Below are 19863 nucleotides of genomic sequence, written 5' to 3'. Positions count from 1 at the left end.
CTTCAAATATCAAACCATGTTAAATGTGGTAGAAAATATTGACCCATTACGTTCTTAAATTAGATATAGAACAGGAAAGTGGTTTCCAAAGGCTAACAATTATTGTTACACCTGTATGATTTTCCCACTATTTACATAGGCCCTCCTGACACTAATAAAGACATTAAAACCCTCTGAGATAATGAAGACATTGGACACCTTGTTGTTGGTGCAATTCCTTAATTACCGGAGTGAACGTGAATGTAAGTGCTGGTGTGTAATTTCTGCTATTACTGTCAATTTCCACCATAAAAATCATCAACAACATAACTGAAGTGCCCTATCTGACATCAACAACATAACTGAAGTGTGATCCCTATTTCTAGAGATGATTCCAGCATGCTGATTGACTTTCTATAATCCATGATTAAAAATAAAAACATTTCCCTGTACATTTACCTGCGGGATCCTGTAGACAGTAAAGAGTCTGGCCAGTAAGAGTGACACTTTGGAAGATATTCCTTCAACAAAACCCGCCAAGGCCGACACATGTCTGTAACGATAGTTTGGTACGGGAAGTAGGTTTCCTGATAATATGGTGAACATTCCCATCAATGCCTTCTCTTCTACAAAACAGGAATCCACGATGTGAAAGCCAAGAGTGATATTAGGGAGCATCCATTTATTTCTGTTAATTTCCGTGATGGCAAATACAAAAGACAATAGGTTCTGGTAGTTCATTATGTTTATTCTGATAAAGATTTAAAAAAGATTTGTTAGGGTACATGATTTTAAAGGAACTAAATTGAACTTTGTTGCATGGGAATCGTTCAAAATGTAACAGTAGATCAAGTCTTGATGAGAAAATGAGGCCACACGGTTACACTTTTGGGTACCAGTCTTACAAAAGCATTTATTTAATGTATTTGAATCAGCAACAGCAATGATCACAATTTGTTAGTTAAATGTTTCAAATGATTTATCTACAGAAGTCACACAGTCTGTGGTATTTTTTGTACACAAATCATTTAAAACATTGTTGGAATAATTTCTGATACAAATTTAAATGAAATAAATCAAAGGCAAATTCCCTGAAAGTGCTGCTAAGCTATTCAGCCCTCAATATAATATTTTAAAATTTGCTTTTCAAATGAATTAATATTTTAATATTAATCACCTGAACATTACAAGGGCGTTGTTAAGGATAATTTATGCAACACACAAGATCCAGCACACTCACTAAACAGTAACTTCAATGCTCACGAAATGTAATAGTTAAAAACAAAACAAAACACATGACTTAGGCAATAATAATGGGGGTTTAGTTACAGTATATGATCATACTTTGCATAAGCCTGCGACAACGTCAATGTACCCCATTCTTGGCAGGTCCCACTCTCGGAACCCAAAGCTTGCTCTTATGAGGTTAATCCACTTACTTGGGAAATCCTTCCTCCTGGGACTCAGGGAGGTGTCGAAAACCAAGGAGTTGGACTGAATTCCCAACTATATAAATGAAACCAAGAGTCTGCACTCACCTGAACATGGATACATTATAGGTTGCTGCTGGGACCAATTCACTTAACATACAAAATCCAAAGTACACTATCTATCAATATCTTAAACTATGAATATGTCAATATGTCAAAATATTAATATATATATAAATCAGTATGTTAAAATATTAAAATATGAATCAAATATTGAATTAATTTGACAAGCATAACCCAAAAAAAATACATTTAGGCCTCAATCAGTTGCCAAACGTCCTAGGGATAATTGTTGTTACCTCACGCATTATGTATCTGTCCAGATGTGTCCCTGAAAGACATCGGACACATATTGGACTTTTTTTTATTTTTGTAGATGAATCACTTGGAATCTTTTTCTAACATTATTTAATCACTCGGGATCATTGAGGTAGTTTAGTTATGCAGTTAGTTATGCAGTTTAACAATTATCAAATTTAATAATGCTAATTCCAGTCAGAAATTGGTCAGACCAACTGAAATTAAAGCAGTTGGCTGGATGAATTCAGAGTCTGGCTAAATCCAAACTCTATACAGAGTATAGGATTTTGAAAAGAACACTGCAACGATTTTACCACTGGGGACCGAACGCACCCAGCAAGATGCGCGGTCATAACTTATCATTCACTTGCTTTTGTAACAATAATTTGCAACTACAGCACTTGCAGTCAGTGGGCAAACAGTCAGCAGCCAGTGAACCATTATAATATTGTGACATTTTTTTATAACATCCAATAGGACAGAAACAAATTAGAAAAGATCCAATGAGTGTCTAAATTACCCCCATAACAATATATATAGTGAGGTTTAAAAACTCTCTATGCTCCCACCTGCAATGCTGAGGTTGGGTTCATATTAACTAAACAACGAGCAGTCTAAATAGACACATACATCAGCAAATGGTACGGGGACATTCTGACCTTAGGGAATAATCTGGTAAATGTCAAAAAAGCACATTTCTTAATTTTGTTGAAAATGTCGAAATTGTTTCAGACTGTATGTAAGACAGTGCTAGATAATGAGTTAGAAATTAATGAGTAGATATACAAAATGAATAAAGAAAACATGACTTGTCTGGAACAGACAAGGAAAAAGCAGATTAGATCTAAATAGCCAGGATGCAAAAAAATTCTCAAGCTCAATTATTTTCCACTTTTACTAATCCAGCGTAACATGTGCAATCTCATTGCTGGTTCTCCACAAATCCTATTTAGTAGGATAATATTCAAAGCATTTATTCCATTCTAAATGTAGGGTCAAATATTTATGAAAGTCTGCATCCATTTCTTTATGGATAGTAAAAAATAATGCAACACTAGTGATGTCGCGAACATAACATTTTTGGTTCGCGAATGGCGAAGCGAATTTCCGCAAATGTTCGCAAACGGGCGAACCTGGCGAACCGCCATAGACTTCAATAGACAGGCGAATTTTAAAACCCACAGGGACTCTTTCTGGCCACAATAGTGATGGAAAAGTTGTTTCAAGGGGACTAACACCTGGACTGTGGCATGCCGGAGGGGGATCCATGGCAAAACTCCCATGGAAAATTACATAGTTGATGCAGAGTCTGGTTTTAATCCATAAAGGGCATAAATCACCTAACATTCCTAAATTGTTTAACGTGCTTTAAAACATCAGGTATGATGTTGTATTGATCAGGTAGTGTAAGGGATACGCCCGCTTCACAGTGACAGACCAAACTCCCCGTTTAACGCACCGCAAACAACCGCAAACAGTCCATTTGCACAAGGTTGGATAGCAAGTTAGCCATGTCCCGTTCCTTGTCCTCACTGATGTCATTGAAGGTCTCTTCCTCCACCCAGCCACGTACAACACCAAGGGTCCCCGAAAGGTGACAACAAGCCCCCTGTATTTTTTTTTTTTAAATGTACACTACTGTTACACCAGATATGAGTTGCACTGGTGTGACACTGTGCCCTGGCAGGCCCTGAAACGCACACGTGTGAAGGAAACTGACTGCTATTATTTCACAGTCAAACTTCAATTTTTTTTTTAATGTACACTGCTGTTACACCAGTGATTGGCCCACGTCATGCCTACGCCCCCAAAATGTTCGCGTGTGGGGGTGCTGGAATGACGTGGGCCAATGGGAGCCTTGTAGCCGAGCGGCAGGGGTTAATCCAAGGGCTCTCCGCTGGTACTCAGGATTCATCATACAGAAGGCAGGACACACAGCATAATTCCCATTCCCAAGGACCACACGACACATAGCCTGGGAGTCAACTGACCATTTTTATTCACGGCTCCAGGAGTTAACTGTCAACTGTCAACTTTTAAATGTTCTGCAATGCAGTAATAGCAAGACATACACAAGGGAAAACCATCACAGTACATATTGGAGACACAAAATATAAAACCAAACCTCTGAATACTCAGGGGACATGGCACTTAGTGGTGATGTCCCACCACATATCTCCCCCTTGTCCACTCCCGGCAGCCCCAGCCTGACTCACACGGGTCAGCTAGCTGCTGCCCGGAGTGGACACAGTCTTTTAGTGCCATGTCCCTCTCCAGTCTTCCTCCATTAATTCTATTATATTACATTTACTGCCCCCCTCTCCATGTCTTCCTCCCTTAATTCTATTATATTACATTTACTGCCCCTCTCCAATAGTCCTTGTATTACACACAGTATCTCTGTATTACACACCGTATCTCTGTATTACACACTGTATCCCTGTATTACACACGGTATCTCTGTATTTCACACAGTATCCCTGTATTACACACTGTATCTCTATATTACACACAGTATCCTTGTATCACACTCAGTATCTCTATATTACACACAGTATCCATGTATTACACTCAGTATCTCTATATTGCACACAGTATCCCTGTATTACACTCAGTATCTCTATATTACACACAGTATCCCTGTATTACACTCAGTATATCTATATTACACACAGTATCCCTGTTTTACACTCAGTATCTCTGTATTACACACAGTACCCCTGTATTACACACTGTATCCCTGTATTACACACTGTATCCCTGTATTACACTCAGTATGTCTGTATTACACACAGTATCTCTATATTACACACAGTATCCCTGTATTACACTCGGTATCTCTGTATTACACACAGTATCTCTATATTACACACAGTATCCCTGTATTACACTCAGTATATCTGTATTACACACAGTATCTCTATATTACACAAACTATCTCTGTATTACACACAGTATCCCTGTATTACACACAGTATCTCTGTATTACACACTGTATCCCTGTATTACACACTGTATCCCTGTATTACACTCAGTATCACTGTATTACACACATTATCTCTATATTACACACAGTATCCTTGTATTACACACAGTATATCTGTATTACACACAGTATCCCTGTATTACACTCAGTGTCTCTGTATTACACACTGTATCCCTGTATTACACACTGTATCCCTGTATTACACTCAGTATCACTGTATTACACATAGTATCTCTATATTACACACAGTATCCCTGTATTACACTCAGTATCTCTGTATTACACACAGTATCTCTATATTACACACAGTATCTCTATATTACACACAGTATCCCTGTATTACACTCAGTATCTCTGTATTACACACAGTATCTCTATATTACACTCAGGTTACTGGCTATGGGAGGATAATGTATAATAAACACATGTTACTGGCTATGGGGATAATGTATAATAAACACAGGTTACTGGCTGTAACGGCACCCCCAGGCATAAAAGGGGTTAAAAGCCATTTAGTAGATCTTCCCCTTCCAGAGATACAGGCACAGCTACTGCAGAACACCAAACTCCCGAACTGGATACGAAATAGCACTCCAAACTCCCGAACTGAAACCTCACGAATAGCTGCTAGCAGACGAACAGGAAAAGCTCCCAAGCGGCTTACACTCCTGGCAATCAGTCTCTATCAGCATACAGTGAATCCCCCCAAGAACGAGACAAGGCTCCGTGTTGAGGGTCAAGCAGTGGTCTGGTTTACTCAGGGCTACCCGCCCAGTATTAATGCAGGTCTCCCACCTGGTGGACACTCCCCTAGGGGACCAGATGGGAGACTGTAACAAAAGACAGACATACATAATTTTAGGACATACAGTCACCATACTTTCCCACAATGCATCCTGGCTTCCTCTCCTCTGCCCTGGAGATAATTGAGAAGTAATTCAATTATCTCCCAGGACAGAGGCAAATCGCCATCATACACGTGGGAATACAAAGACAATAAAACACCATAAAATACACAAGGTTACGTTTTATACATTAAACACAGACATGTCACATATCCCCAGATAGCTGGGATCTGAGCACACAAAACTACTGAATAGCGCTCGGATCCTATACACACAGTTCAATTGCCATGGAGTCAAAGTCTTTAACTACATGAATGGGCTCCATGGCATAGCTATCTGGGTTAACACATTCACATAAAATAAAATACCGAATGGACATGTGTTCATTAAACTGTACAAACAGTAACCAGGCGGCGGATGGCTCAGCGGTGTTCGTGCAAATAAGTGTCCATTTTTAGTTCCATAGTTTAAGTGCCAAACACCGCTGGCCATACGGGACTTTTAAAATGCCCGCCGCCACGTGTTCTGTAAACGAACAAAGACCACCCTGCATTCGTCAATTAAGCTGCGGTTAACCGCAGCTTCAGGGAGGTAAATTGGCGGCACACTCCAGCTCCCAGGGGGTCGCCGAACACTCCGGCAGAAAGGCACGAATAAGCCTTTCTGCAGGGAAAATAAAGTCTTTTAAAGTCTGGTCCATAGTCCAAAGGCAGCAGGCGGGCAACCAGGCTTCTCCAATGCAATGTGGCGAGATTGCTCTCGTCACACTGGCTATGGGGGGATAATGTAAAATAAACACAGGTTACTGGCTATGGGAGGGATAATGTATAATAAACACAGGTTACTGGCTATGGGAGGATAATGTATAATAAACACAGGTTACTGGCTATGGGAGGGATAATGTATAATAAACACAGGTTACTGGCTATGGGGAGGATAATGTATAATAAACACAGGTTATGGGGGGATAATGTATAATAAACACAGGTTACTGGCTATGGGGGGATAATGTATAATAAACACAGGTTACTGGCTATGGGGGATAATGTATAATAAACACAGGTTACTGGCTATGGAGGATAATGTATAATAAACACAAACACAAAAAAAAATAATACAAAAATAAAAATAAAAAAGAATGCAGCTTCAAAATTAATCTAAATTGTATGCTGTCTAGGAGGTGGGAGGGTCTGGGAGGGAGGGTCTGCTGCTGATTGGCTGGAATGTGTCTGCTGACTGTGAGGTACAGGGTCAAAGTTTACTCAATGATGACGAATAGGGGGCGGACCAAACAGCGCATATGTTCGTCGTCCGTGGCAAACACGAACAAGCTATGTTTGCCGGGAACTATTCGCCAGCGAACCATTCGGGACATCACTATACAACACAAGTTATCAACAAATATTTAAGAAAATATTCCATATCCCATGATTGTGAAAAATATGGATCAGTTTTAATTGGCTTTTCACCTTGAAGTTCTATTATATTATTCATTAATAACTAATGATTGGCACACCTTTTGTCTATGATGAATTACTCAAAGAATATTCAGTATTTTCTTTTATATTCATAATTTTTTTTATAATTATTCCTATTATTAGTGTGACAGACCCCTTTCTGGTGTAACAGATACCATCTCGGAGAATTGCCGTTGCATATGGATTATTGTGGATTTCGGGTACTTGTGGATCCGTACGGTATACATCGCCACGTGGAGAGAACAATGGGTCGCGGCCATTTTGACCGCGTGGACTAATGACCGAACTTTCCACACGACGAATTCCGACCTTACCAACGACGTACGCCCATGCTAGTCGACGGATCCAAAGTACCGAACTAAAGACACCCGGTCCAACAGAGAGTTTTCGTTTATCTTGTATAGTTTTTGAGTAATTGGTGCAAACGTGTATCTGGCGAACGGCCCAACCGATCTAGGGGATTTTCACGTATATTGTTCCCCTAGATCTCCGTTCCCTAATACACGTAGCACAATGTATTTTCGTTGCATATTGTGTGTGTTATATAAACTTGTAATAATGGTATAATATTCTGCTCGGTACAGTGGGAGTGACTCCCACTGTAAATGTATTATCTCATCCGGATACGGGGAGGAGTTGTTGTACGGCATAAAAGCCCGAGTTACCGAATAAACATTATTCCTACTTTGACCCTCAACACAGAGTCTCGTCTCGTGCTTGGAGGGGATGACTATTACTTGGATATCGTAATTATGGGGAACCTGTTATGCTGTAGCTAACTTCGTGCTTGGGGGGAAAGGACACCTTCTCAGCGGCGTAAACCCCTACTACACCGGGGTGCCGCTACAATTGGTGGCAGCGGTGGGATCGTTCTTTCACCCCAGAAGGACAGCTACCGAGAGCAATCAGGATGGAGGCCTACTACGGAAGGTTGAAACGATCTACCCTAAAAGACTTGTTGGAGAGCCGTGGTCGTTCGGCTAGCAACAAAAAGAAAAGAGACATTTTGGCAGAGTTGGTCGCATTGGACTTAGCTGAACAGAATGACGGACTGGATGTCGAACCAAACCCAGAACCGGAGATCGCTTTGGTCCGAACGCCAGCAGATGAACAATTTGACCACGAGGTGAGGGTAAGGCTGGCTAACTACGGACCAAACCCCTCACCTAGGATTGTAACCCAAGTCATTGCGGCAGTCGATGCCAACCGGCACCAGACTTCCACAGGCACCAGTCCAATTGCGGGGACTTTCCAAACTCCCGAGGAAAAGAGGAAAGTACACTTTGCCGCTTTTAAAAATTTTGTGGAAGCAGAGGGGGAGATTGACCAATACCTAGCGGACTTTGAACGTCAATGTGCCCTGCATAAAGTACCCTCCGAGGAGTGGGTCAAAATTTTGTCTGGCAAATTATCCGGACGAGCCAGCGATGCTTTCCGGGCGATCCCGGACCATGAGGTGGGAAGCTACCGATTGGTAAAAGAAGCTCTATTGTCCCGATATGCGGTAACCCCCGAAGCATATCGGAGACGCTTCCGGGAATCCCGAAAGCAAACCGGTGACTCCTACACCGAATGGGCCTGCCGATTACAACGCACGGCTGGCCACTGGATGGATGGGTGCCAAGCTACCACCGCGGAGGAGGTTTTACAGTTGTTTTTGTTGGAACATTTTTTTGAAAAGGTGGACAAGGAGCTCAGAGAGTGGATTCGGGATAGGAGACCACTTACCCTACCCGAAGCCGCCCGGTTGGCCGACGAGTATGCAGACGCCCGCAAACCCGATCTCTCGGTCCAAAAGACAGCTGCCCGAGTAGAAAGCCGCCCTGTCGGCCCTACTCCAACCACCCCCACTATCCAACCTAGCTACAACACTCCCTCCCGCTTCACCCAGTCAAGTGTCCCGGACCGCCGGCGGTGCCATAGGTGTCAGCAAGTGGGTCACCTGAGGGACAAATGCCCACTTGATCCCGCTCGACAAACGTCCTGGAGGAAGCCTGCTGAAGGGAACCCCCGACCTTTTACCTCAGGGGCCCATTGCATTGAAGCCCAACCCCTGGGGGAAGAGCAATGGGAGATTTTACACGAGGCCAATCCCCTATATGCGGCTGCTGTAGACAACCGGCAACATCACCGACAAACAGTCCGAGTGAATGGACAAGTTGTCAGTGGGTTACGAGACACTGGGGCCACCTTAACCTTGATTCAACACGACCTGGTCCCAGAAAAAGAACATACTGGCCAAACGGTGGCCGTTAGAGTGGCCGGGGGTGCAGTCCATCGCCTCCCCACGGCCCGAGTGCATTTGGATTGGGGGGTGGGAGCTGGCCAAGTGAATGTGGGCCTGATGAAAGGGCTACCCGCGGAAGTACTTTTGGGAAATGACTTAGCCCCGCTGTTGTCCGCTTTTGCTCCTCAAGGCCCTGCTGGAGCCTGCCCTGTCACCACCCGGGCTCAGGCTCGTGCTATTGGAATCGGCCCAGGTAAGATCTGACCCTCCGACTGTGACCTTAGGACAGACCCCCTTAGACTGGGATACCCCTGAGACTTTTGGGAGGGAGACGCGGGAAGACGTCACTCTCCGGAAATATAGGGATAAGGCAGAGAAAGGGGAACCGGGGACAGATGGGGAAAGCTACGAGTGGGTGGGGGATAGACTGTATAGGATCCCCCAGGAGCCCGCAGCAGGTAAAAACCCCGTCCCACAGAAGCAACTAGTGCTACCGAAAAAATACAGGCGAGAGATCATGAGGATCGCTCACGATATACCCTTAGCTGGCCATTCAGGAGTACGTCGCACGGCCCATAGGATTACCCAGAATTTCTTCTGGCCAGGGTTTAACCGGGACGTGCGACAATATTGCAGAACCTGTGACACTTGCCAACGGGTGGGTAAGAGGGGAGATCGCCCGAAGGCCAAATTAATGTCGATGCCGATCATTGGGGAACCCTTCTATAGGGTCGCCGTCGACATTGTAGGCCCCCTAGCGCGACATAGCCCGTCCGGTAAGAAGTACATTCTTACCGTGGTGGACTATGGGACCCGGTACCCCGAGGCGGTACCCCTGCCGAATATTGAAGCGGAGACGGTAGCCGATGCCTTGGTTAAGATATTCACTCGGGTGGGGTTCCCTAAAGAAATCCTATCCGACCAGGGAACCCAGTTCACTGCCGTACTCACACAGCAGTTATGGAAAGTGTGCCACATTAAACCCCTGCTCAGTTCCCCGTACCATCCCCAAACTAACGGTCTCTGTGAGCGCTTTAATGGGACTCTCAAACAAATGTTGAGGACCTTTACGGACGGTTGCAGAGACTGGGAGAGATTCTTACCCCACCTGTTATTTGCCTATAGGGAGGTCCCCCAAGAATCTACGGGTTTTTCTCCCTTTGAGTTATTGTATGGGAGGAGGGTGCGAGGACCCCTCGATCTCATTCGGGACCACTGGGAAGGGGAAACCGAACAGGCAGGGACACCTATTGTACCATATGTCCTGGAGCTCCGGGACCGCATGGAGCAACTCTCCCTATTGGTAAGGGAGAATCTCCAGGCGGCCCAGGGGCGACAGAAACGATGGTACGATAGGGGTGCCCGGCAACGACTGTTCCATATAGGGCAGAAGGTGTTGGTGCTAAAACCGGTGAAGGACAACAAACTGCAGGCTGCGTGGCAGGGTCCTTACAAGGTTTTAGCCCAACTCTGTGATACCACCTACCTTATTGCCAGCTGTGCAGATGAAAGGATCCAACGCTCCTTTCATGTGAACATGTTGAAAGAGTACCAAGAGCGACAGGAAGATGTTAACGCTGTTTGTGCCCCAGCTACTGATGACCCCGAAAATTTACCCCTACCTGACCTGCTGGAAAAGGAGACTCACCCCGACCCAGTTAGCCTAGTGAAGCTGGGAGAACGACTAAACCCTACGGAGCTAGAGCAGGCTAGACAGCTCCTATGGGAGAAGCAGAGTACCTTCTCCCAGGAGCCAGGATACACAACCCTGGCCATACACAAAGTAGAGACCCCAGGGCAGGCCCCCCTCCGACAACCCCCGTACCGTATTCCGGAAGCCGTCCGGGACGGAATGCTGAAGGAAATACGGGAAATGACACAGCTGGGGGTCATTGAGCCATCCGACAGTCCCTGGGCCTCTCCCGTAGTCTTAGTCCCCAAGAAAGACGGAACCACTCGGTTCTGCGTCGACTACAGGCGGCTAAATGAAAAGACTACCACTGACGCTTACCCCATGCCTCGGGTAGACGAATTATTAGATCGCATAGCCAGGGGTAACTACCTCTCTACCATAGACCTCTGCAAGGGTTATTGGCAGATCCCCCTGGCCGAGGATGCCGTCCCCAAGTCGGCCTTTGTCACCCCGTTTGGCTTATACCAATTTAAGGTCATGCCATTCGGGATGAAAAATGCCCCGGCTACGTTCCAGCGAATGGTGGATCGGCTCCTCGATGGCTTCCAGGAGTTTGCGTGTGCATACCTGGATGACATTGCGATCTACAGTGAGTCTTGGGAAGAACATTTAGTCCACGTAGGGGTAGTCCTAGATAAGATTCGGGCCGCGGGCCTGACACTAAAACCCGAGAAATGCCATCTAGGAATGGCCGAGGTCCAATACCTGGGACATCGGGTGGGGTGTGGAAACCAGAGACCGGAGCCTGCCAAGGTTGAGGCAGTAGCAAACTGGCCCACACCGAATACCAAGACCCAGGTATTGGCCTTCTTAGGGACCGCCGGGTACTATAGACGCTTTGTCCCTGATTATAGCACGGTAGCCAAACCTTTGACTGACTTGACCAAAAAGAATTTACCCAGACAGGTCCTGTGGTCTCCCGCTTGCGAAGCCGCATTTCAATCTCTCAAACATGCTCTTGTTAATGCTCCTGTCTTGGCTGCCCCAGTACCTAACAAACGTTTCCTTGTACATACAGACGCTTCCATGTATGGACTGGGGGCTGTGCTGAGCCAAATCGGGGAAGATGGAAAAGAGCATCCGGTCGCATACCTCAGCCGAAAGCTGTTACCGAGGGAAGTGAGTTATGCGGCCGTAGAGAAAGAGTGCCTGGCCCTGGTATGGGCATTGAAAAAACTAACACCTTATTTGTATGGACAGGAATTCTCTTTGGTAACAGATCACAATCCATTGGTATGGCTTAACCGGGTCGCAGGAGACAATGGCAGATTGCTAAGATGGAGCTTGGCCCTGCAAACGTACAATTTCACCATCAGCTATCGACCCGGTAAGCTAAATGGCAACGCCGATGGGTTGTCTCGACAACTGGACAATTCTCCGGACAAATGAATTCCGGTCATCCCTAAGTTAATCCGAAAGGATCAATCCAGGTCTGCCGGAGTGTACCACTAGGAGGGAGCCGTGTGACAGACCCCTTTCTGGTGTAACAGATACCATCTCGGAGAATTGCCGTTGCATATGGATTATTGTGGATTTCGGGTACTTGTGGATCCGTACGGTATACATCGCCACGTGGAGAGAACAATGGGTCGCGGCCATTTTGACCGCGTGGACTAATGACCGAACTTTCCACACGACGAATTCCGACCTTACCAACGACGTACGCCCATGCTAGTCGACGGATCCAAAGTACCGAACTAAAGACACCCGGTCCAACAGAGAGTTTTCGTTTATCTTGTATAGTTTTTGAGTAATTGGTGCAAACGTGTATCTGGCGAACGGCCCAACCGATCTAGGGGATTTTCACGTATATTGTTCCCCTAGATCTCCGTTCCCTAATACACGTAGCACAATGTATTTTCGTTGCATATTGTGTGTGTTATATAAACTTGTAATAATGGTATAATATTCTGCTCGGTACAGTGGGAGTGACTCCCACTGTAAATGTATTATCTCCTCCGGATACGGGGAGGAGTTGTTGTACGGCATAAAAGCCCGAGTTACCGAATAAACATTATTCCTACTTTGACCCTCAACACAGAGTCTCGTCTCGTGCTTGGAGGGGATGACTATTACTTGGATATCGTAATTATGGGGAACCTGTTATGCTGTAGCTAACTTCGTGCTTGGGGGGAAAGGACACCTTCTCAGCGGCGTAAACCCCTACTACACCGGGGTGCCGCTACAATTAGGTCACAATTATTCCCTCTTGGTCAATTATTATGCTTTTACTGAGGATGAAAAAGTCTCTTCATGTGGGAAATGTCTATCCTGTATAAACACATGCACTGGACAACCTCAACAATAAAGCTACCTGCCTTCTTCCATGTAGGTCCCCCTTGTGTTGTCAAAACAGTTCTAATGCAGCAAGGCATGGACCTCACAAAACCTCTGAATAAGACATTAGCAGCAGATCCTTTAAATCCTGAAATTTGTGAGGTGGGGCCTCCACAAATCAGATATTAGGTTACAGCACATCCCACAGATGCTCAGTCGGTTTGAGATCTGGGGAATTTGGAGGCCAAGGCACCACCTTGAACTTTTTTTATGTATCTCAAACTATTAGTGAACAATTTTTGCAGTGTGGCAGGGTGCATTATCCTGCTTAAAGAGGACACTGCCATCAGAGAAAAACAGTGCCATGAAGGGGTGTAAATGGCATGCAACAATCTCTTGGTAGGTGGTATGTGTCAAAGTAAAACCACATGAATGCCCGGACCAAAGGTTTCCCAGAAGAACATTGACAAGAGCATAACACTACCTCCTCTGGCCTGCCTTCTTCCCATAGTGAATACTGCTGCACCATAGGTAAATGACATTCTCACACACTCGTCCATCCACCTGATCTAAAAGAAAACATGATGCATCAGACCAGGCAACCTTCTTCCATTGCTCCAGAATACAATTCTGATGCTCATGTTCCCAATGGAGCCATTTTGATGGTGGACAGGGGTCATCATGTGCACTCTGACCAATATGCGGCTACGTAGCCCAATATGCAGCAAACTGTGATGAACTGTGTGTTCTGACAGCTTTCTACCATGACCAGCATTATGTTGTTCAGCAATTTGAACTACAGTAGCTCTTCTGTGTAATGGGAGCAGGCAGGCTTCCTTGCACTACTTTTGCAAGGTACTAACCATTGCATATCGGGAACACCCTTCTAGACTTGCTGTTTTGGAAATGCTTTGACCCACTCATCTAGCCATCGTTATTTAGCCCTTGTCAAAATCACTCAGATCTTTTTGGTTGTTCATTTTCCTGCTTCCAACACATAAAATAAAAGAACAAACTGTTTACTTCCTTGCTAATATATCCCACCCCTTGAGAGGTGCCATTGTAACAATATAATAAAAATGATTAACTTTACCTGTTAGTTGTTTTAAGATTGTGGCTGATCAGCATATACACTATATATATATATATATATATTACTCACCATTTCTATAAACACATATACACAGTAAATACTCTTCCCATCTATTTAAATTCATGTACACTGTATATATTCCTCACTAGTGTAAACTAGTTCATACGAGATTACGTATAATTCATATTGTTCCCTTCCTGTACTACCTTAAATACTCATAATGACTATTAAGTGGTTGTGTAGAAAGAGAACAATTCGGTGTTATACTTACCATGATATAAATAATTCGTATTTATATCATGGTAAGTATTCGTATTTATATCATGGTAAGTATTCGTATTTATATCATGGTAAGTATTCGTATTTATATCATGGTAAGTATTCGTATTTATATCATGGTAAGTATTCGTATTTATATCATGGTAAGTATTCGTATTTATATCATGGTAAGTATTCGTATTTATATCATGGTAAGTATTCGTATTTATATCATGGTAAGTATTCGTATTTATATCATGGTAAGTATTCGTATTTATATCATGGTAAGTATTCGTATTTATATCATGGTAAGTATTCGTATTTATATCATGGTAAGTATTCGTATTTATATCATGGTAAGTATTCGTATTTATATCATGGTAAGTATTCGTATTTCCAGGGATTTTGCTCTTGATCCAGTAACTATGTCAGAAAATGTTCTTGTTATTTTGATGTCACTGATGACATGTGCATATTAAAAAAAACATCATGAGAACAGATTAAGCCCTTCTATCAAGCTGCTAACGTGCTTAATACTGATATTGAGGATGGAAGATAGAGTGTAAACATCCAAGGAGTACGAAAAAGAGTCTGACACCAGTGGTATAGACTTTATAGTGATATGGTAGCAAACCTGTTAGATTTCTATGCTCATAAAGGATAGACCTACCAAGTGCCAAGATGTGGTAGAAACCAGGTATAAATCTTACATTAGTCCAGCTTGATAGAAGAGGTTAATCGGTTCTCATGACATTTTTTGAATATGCACACGTCATCAGTGACATCACAGATTCTCTTTTCACTTGTCTCACTCTTCAATTAGGAAGTCGTTGCATGATATTCAAACGTTTGTGTCACTCTTGCAATTTGTCTTGATAAAAGTCTGGGTGGACTGAAACGTCGACACTGACACAGAATTAAATTATTGAATGCTGAATAAAGCCCTTCGAGTGCACTCTTCTTGGAATATATATATATATATTGTGTCAGGGTCAGAGAGGCTTTCTATGTGAGTAACAGATTGGAGCGCTCTCTATCCCCAGCACGATGGGGTTAATTGGTGGAAGTCAGCCCTTTCAGTTGAAAGTAATTAACCTGCACCAGTGTTTGAACATGTAAGCTTCTCAAGGCATCATCGAATCTTAACAGCTGGGAGAGAGGCGGCAGTTAATCCTGAGACTCTGAGACGGTAAAAGATACTGTGTAAAAGCCGATATGTTTAAAGAGCTCTATTTAAATTGTTTAAAACTGGGAACTGGATTAACTGGGTAGTCGGATAGTTAGGAATACTATTATTTAGTAAGTCTCAAAGTTGGGGTATAATTTATTTTCTTTTTGTTTGATTTATTTCTGTGAAGCACCGCATTGTATAACCTGTGGAAAGTGCAATAATCTGCAGTGCTATTTTATCCTGACGCTTGTACCTGCAGTTTGTCAAGAGCCCGGCCATTCTGCCACAATATATATATATATATATATATATATATATATATATATATATATATATTTCCATATATGATACAGTTTGTAATCGTTCTCTTTCATTCATTTCTATGGTGAATGATGAATCATACAGCAAGGATTTCCTCTGTCCACTTTGTGATACCTTATTGTGAATGTTCTGTTTTGTTAAATGGGGTTACATTATGTCCGTATGCACTGTTACTGAAATTCTATATGTGTGTGTTTTCACATCCCTGTCTGTACAATTAAAGGTTTAAATTCTCATCAAGCATTTAATGTAAGGGGAGTGAGGACTCACATGCGACACGTTGTGTTCATTCTGTAAGGTTTAATTTTAAAATCTTCTTTCATATAAATCATTGATGTCCTTATTGAGAGAATCGCTCCGATGATCAAGTCTCCTTCCTGGTAATAATGGTCCATGTTTCGGAATTCTAGCGAGCAGTTGGTCTGGGTTAGAGTGTCAACTCTCTGAGGAAGCATTAGTAGGACCAACATCGCACAGAGTATCTTCTCCATCTCAAGAAGCTCATTGAGCTATATCTGAACTGCATAACTTCATGGAGAAATGATAATGTGGAGAGATACACAACACACACACATACAAACTGAATGAGTCTATGCACGAGGCTCAGACACCTTGCATTTTTATACCGTTCTGTTCTTATTTTAGATACAGACAGATCTGTGTTTCATTACTTACAATTACTGATAATTATAGATTACATGGTGGTATGCTCTGGTCCAGGTTGAGTAGTGCAATTTTGTGTTTTTTATATTGTGTATACATAGAAAGTATAATGATAAACTAAAACTATAAGCTTAAAGCAATTTCAAATAAATAGTGAATATATTATGTAGGTATTTGATTAAATAATTTCTGAACTTCTTTTACGTCTTTGTTTCTCATATGGTATGTTGTATAACTTGTAGTTTATTCACAGTGCACTGTCATATTAATATACACAGTTCTGTGGGCAGTTCCAGCAAAGCATCCCAAGTCTTATGTTACCTATCAAACATTGTATAAACAATGAAATAAAGCACCCAAGTATAACAAGCACATCTACCCTCCTCTCTCAATCATAAACTCAAATGATCAGTGACAGAATGTTCAAATATTATCCTGTCCCACCCTAGATAATCTCCACTATTTGAATAATTGGTATAAATGGCCTCAATGATTGGACAGGTATCCATTTACTCAGCACTTAGGGAATATAATATATAATAACCTCACAAAAAAAACACAAATCACAACTAAAATATTATAACAACACATCAACAAAAAATTGAAGATTATGCTAGCTTTAGTGTACAGATAATCTTAATTTTAATAATGACAGGAGGCGAGTATTTTGCATAATCTTTCTTTACTATCTCCATAGCAGCAAAGAAAAGAGTGACATAACTTTTAACCAATCACAACGTAGAATAGGGTATAAGAGGTGTGACCTATGACATCATTTCCTCTTTAAAATTGCGACATCACAAGATAATAAATGTAGAAACTAACAGAACAACTGAAAAGTCCAAAGAAACTGGAAACTCAATCAGAATAAATTGAACCGGAACCGGTAGAATGCAGATGAAGGCATCTCATTTTCAAACGATGGTCTCCCTAGACCTGATGATAGATCTCCTGATGCGATGATGACGACATCTTGTATGGAGACTTTAATGATTCCGTGTGGCTTCTGGTTAAGCTGAAACGAGAGTATAAGGTGCGTTAGAGTCCAGAAATGATTGTTTAAAATAATGAGTGTAAAATGATAATAATAAACTAAACGTCCTCCCTTAATGGTGTTAAATAAGTATCCCACACAAACAGTATATATATATAGAACTATAAGTGAATGAAAATAAGGCATTTAAACAAGAGCTACCGAGTTAGGTATTATACCACCATATGAGAGAGCAAAGTGTTATAAGTAGAAGTGAAGATAAAAGGGAGGGAAGAACGAAAGAGAACAGGGAGGGAAAATACTCGCCTCCTGTCATTATTAAAATTAAGATTATCTGTACACTGAAGCTAGCATAATCTTCAATTTTATCACATGACAGGAGGCTTCGTATTTTGTAATTTCAACGCTGTGAAAGAAAAGAAAACGCCGGGTTATCAAGAGGACGAAAGTAGAATGACCTAAAGGTAGATTCTCTGGTCCAGTCCGCCGCTCGAAAAATGTCCGAAAGGGACGACGCGCCTGCCCCACGTACGGGGTGTGCTCCGAAAGCTTGGTCAATACCGGCAAGGGATAATAGCCATCTAACCCATCTGGCCAGTGTAGTAACCGAAACCGGACCATAAGGGCGGACGTAAGAGATGAGAAGCTGATGAGTGGAAGGCTGCCGCAACGTCGTGGTGGCTTCCACGTAATGACGGAGGGTTGAGACCACGCAGAGTTGAGGGTCAGAAGGGAAGAAAGGGTAGAAAACCGAGTGAGAGTTGGACTTAGTGCGACGTGAGATCCAAAAGGTAACACCCGCCGGACAGAAGGTAAACGCGTTGGCGTCAACGGCGCGTACATCCGATACCCGTCGAAAGGAAACCAGACAGAGCAGGAAGGTGAATTTTGCGGTAAGCTGGCGGAGTGACAGTTCCTAGTTGGGAGGCCAGTTTCGTAAGAATTGAAGGACCACACCAACGTCCCAAAGTCTAGAGTATTTGGATTCTGGGGGGCGCTGTAGGTGCATGCCGCGGAGAAGTCTGCAGATGAGCGGGTCCTTACCAACAGGAGTCCCCTGAGTCGGAGTATGAGCCGCTGAGATGGCTGACCGTACCACGTTGATGGAACGGTATAATTTTCCGGCAGTGAAGAGTGAGGTCAGGAAATTCATGATGGAGTGAGTAGGTGCAGTAAAGGGATTGAGGTCCCGTCCCACACACCAACTTGTCCAGGAATGCCATGCTGATAAGTAGCACCTCCTTGTTCCTGGTGCCCATGAATCCCATAGCAGGTCCTTAGTTTCCTGCGATAATTCCTCGGTTCTCCAGGAGCCCCAGAAAGAGTCCAGGCCACAAGGGGCAAGTGTTCCTGCAGGACTAGTGGGTGAGGTAGGCCCAATGGGTTCCTGAGGATGGTTGAGGCATCTGGTAGGAGGAGGGGATCTTTGATTGAAAGTTCCAGAAGGTCCGGGTACCATGGCTGGCTCTGCCAGAGCAGCAATATGATGAGAATTATTCTCACTCCCTGTAGACGGATCCGGTGAAGGACCCTCGTTATCATTGCGAAAGGAGGGAATGCGTAGGCACCGTCCCTTGGCCATTGTTGGAAAAAAGCATCCTTTGCGAGGCTCTCCGGGTCTGGGAGCCAGCTGAATAAAACCTCTGTCTGTCGATTGTTGCGGGACGCAAATAGGTCTATGGAGAGAGGTCCCCTCTGTGCAGCCAGTAGCGGGAAAATATGAGGGTCTATCTGCCAATTGCTGGCATCCCGCCAGTGGCGTGAGTACCAATCCGCCGTCTTATTGGAGTCTCCTGGTAAGTGCTCTGCCAGCAAGGTGATATTGCGTGGTAGGCAGTAGTCGAAGATCTCTTTCGTGAGGCGGTTGATGTATCTGACTGCTGAGACGTTGTCCATGCAGAGTAGGATGCAGCAGTTGGATCGATCGTTTGCCAGGCTGCGAATGGCGAAGGACCTGGCTAAGAGTTCCAGGCAATTTATGTGCATTGAGAGCTCTTCGGAAGTCCAGACTCCTCCTGTGGACATGGTTCCGTCTGTTGCACCCCAGCCTGAACGACTGGCATCCGATTCCAGCACGAATTCTGGCTG

At 43.5% G+C, this 19863-nt stretch overlaps 1 protein-coding gene across 1 annotated transcript in view; it reads right to left on the bottom strand.

Moving 5' to 3' along the window:
• The window catches only part of LOC134582714 (vomeronasal type-2 receptor 26-like), a 50389-nt gene extending 33780 nt beyond the window's left edge, over positions 1-16609 (bottom strand). The window contains exons 1-2 of the mRNA XM_063439357.1: positions 16389-16609; positions 439-730 (exon numbers count right to left, since the gene is read on the bottom strand). Of these exons, the coding sequence (XP_063295427.1) occupies positions 439-730; positions 16389-16609 (513 nt within the window). The remainder of the gene's footprint in view (positions 1-438; positions 731-16388) is intronic.
• Positions 16610-19863: the final 3254 nt, after the last annotated feature.

The sequence above is a fragment of the Pelobates fuscus genome, chromosome 13 (assembly GCF_036172605.1).
Source record: "Pelobates fuscus isolate aPelFus1 chromosome 13, aPelFus1.pri, whole genome shotgun sequence".
NCBI lineage: Eukaryota > Metazoa > Chordata > Amphibia > Anura > Pelobatidae > Pelobates > Pelobates fuscus.
This window is presented reverse-complemented; position numbering and strand designations above follow the sequence as displayed.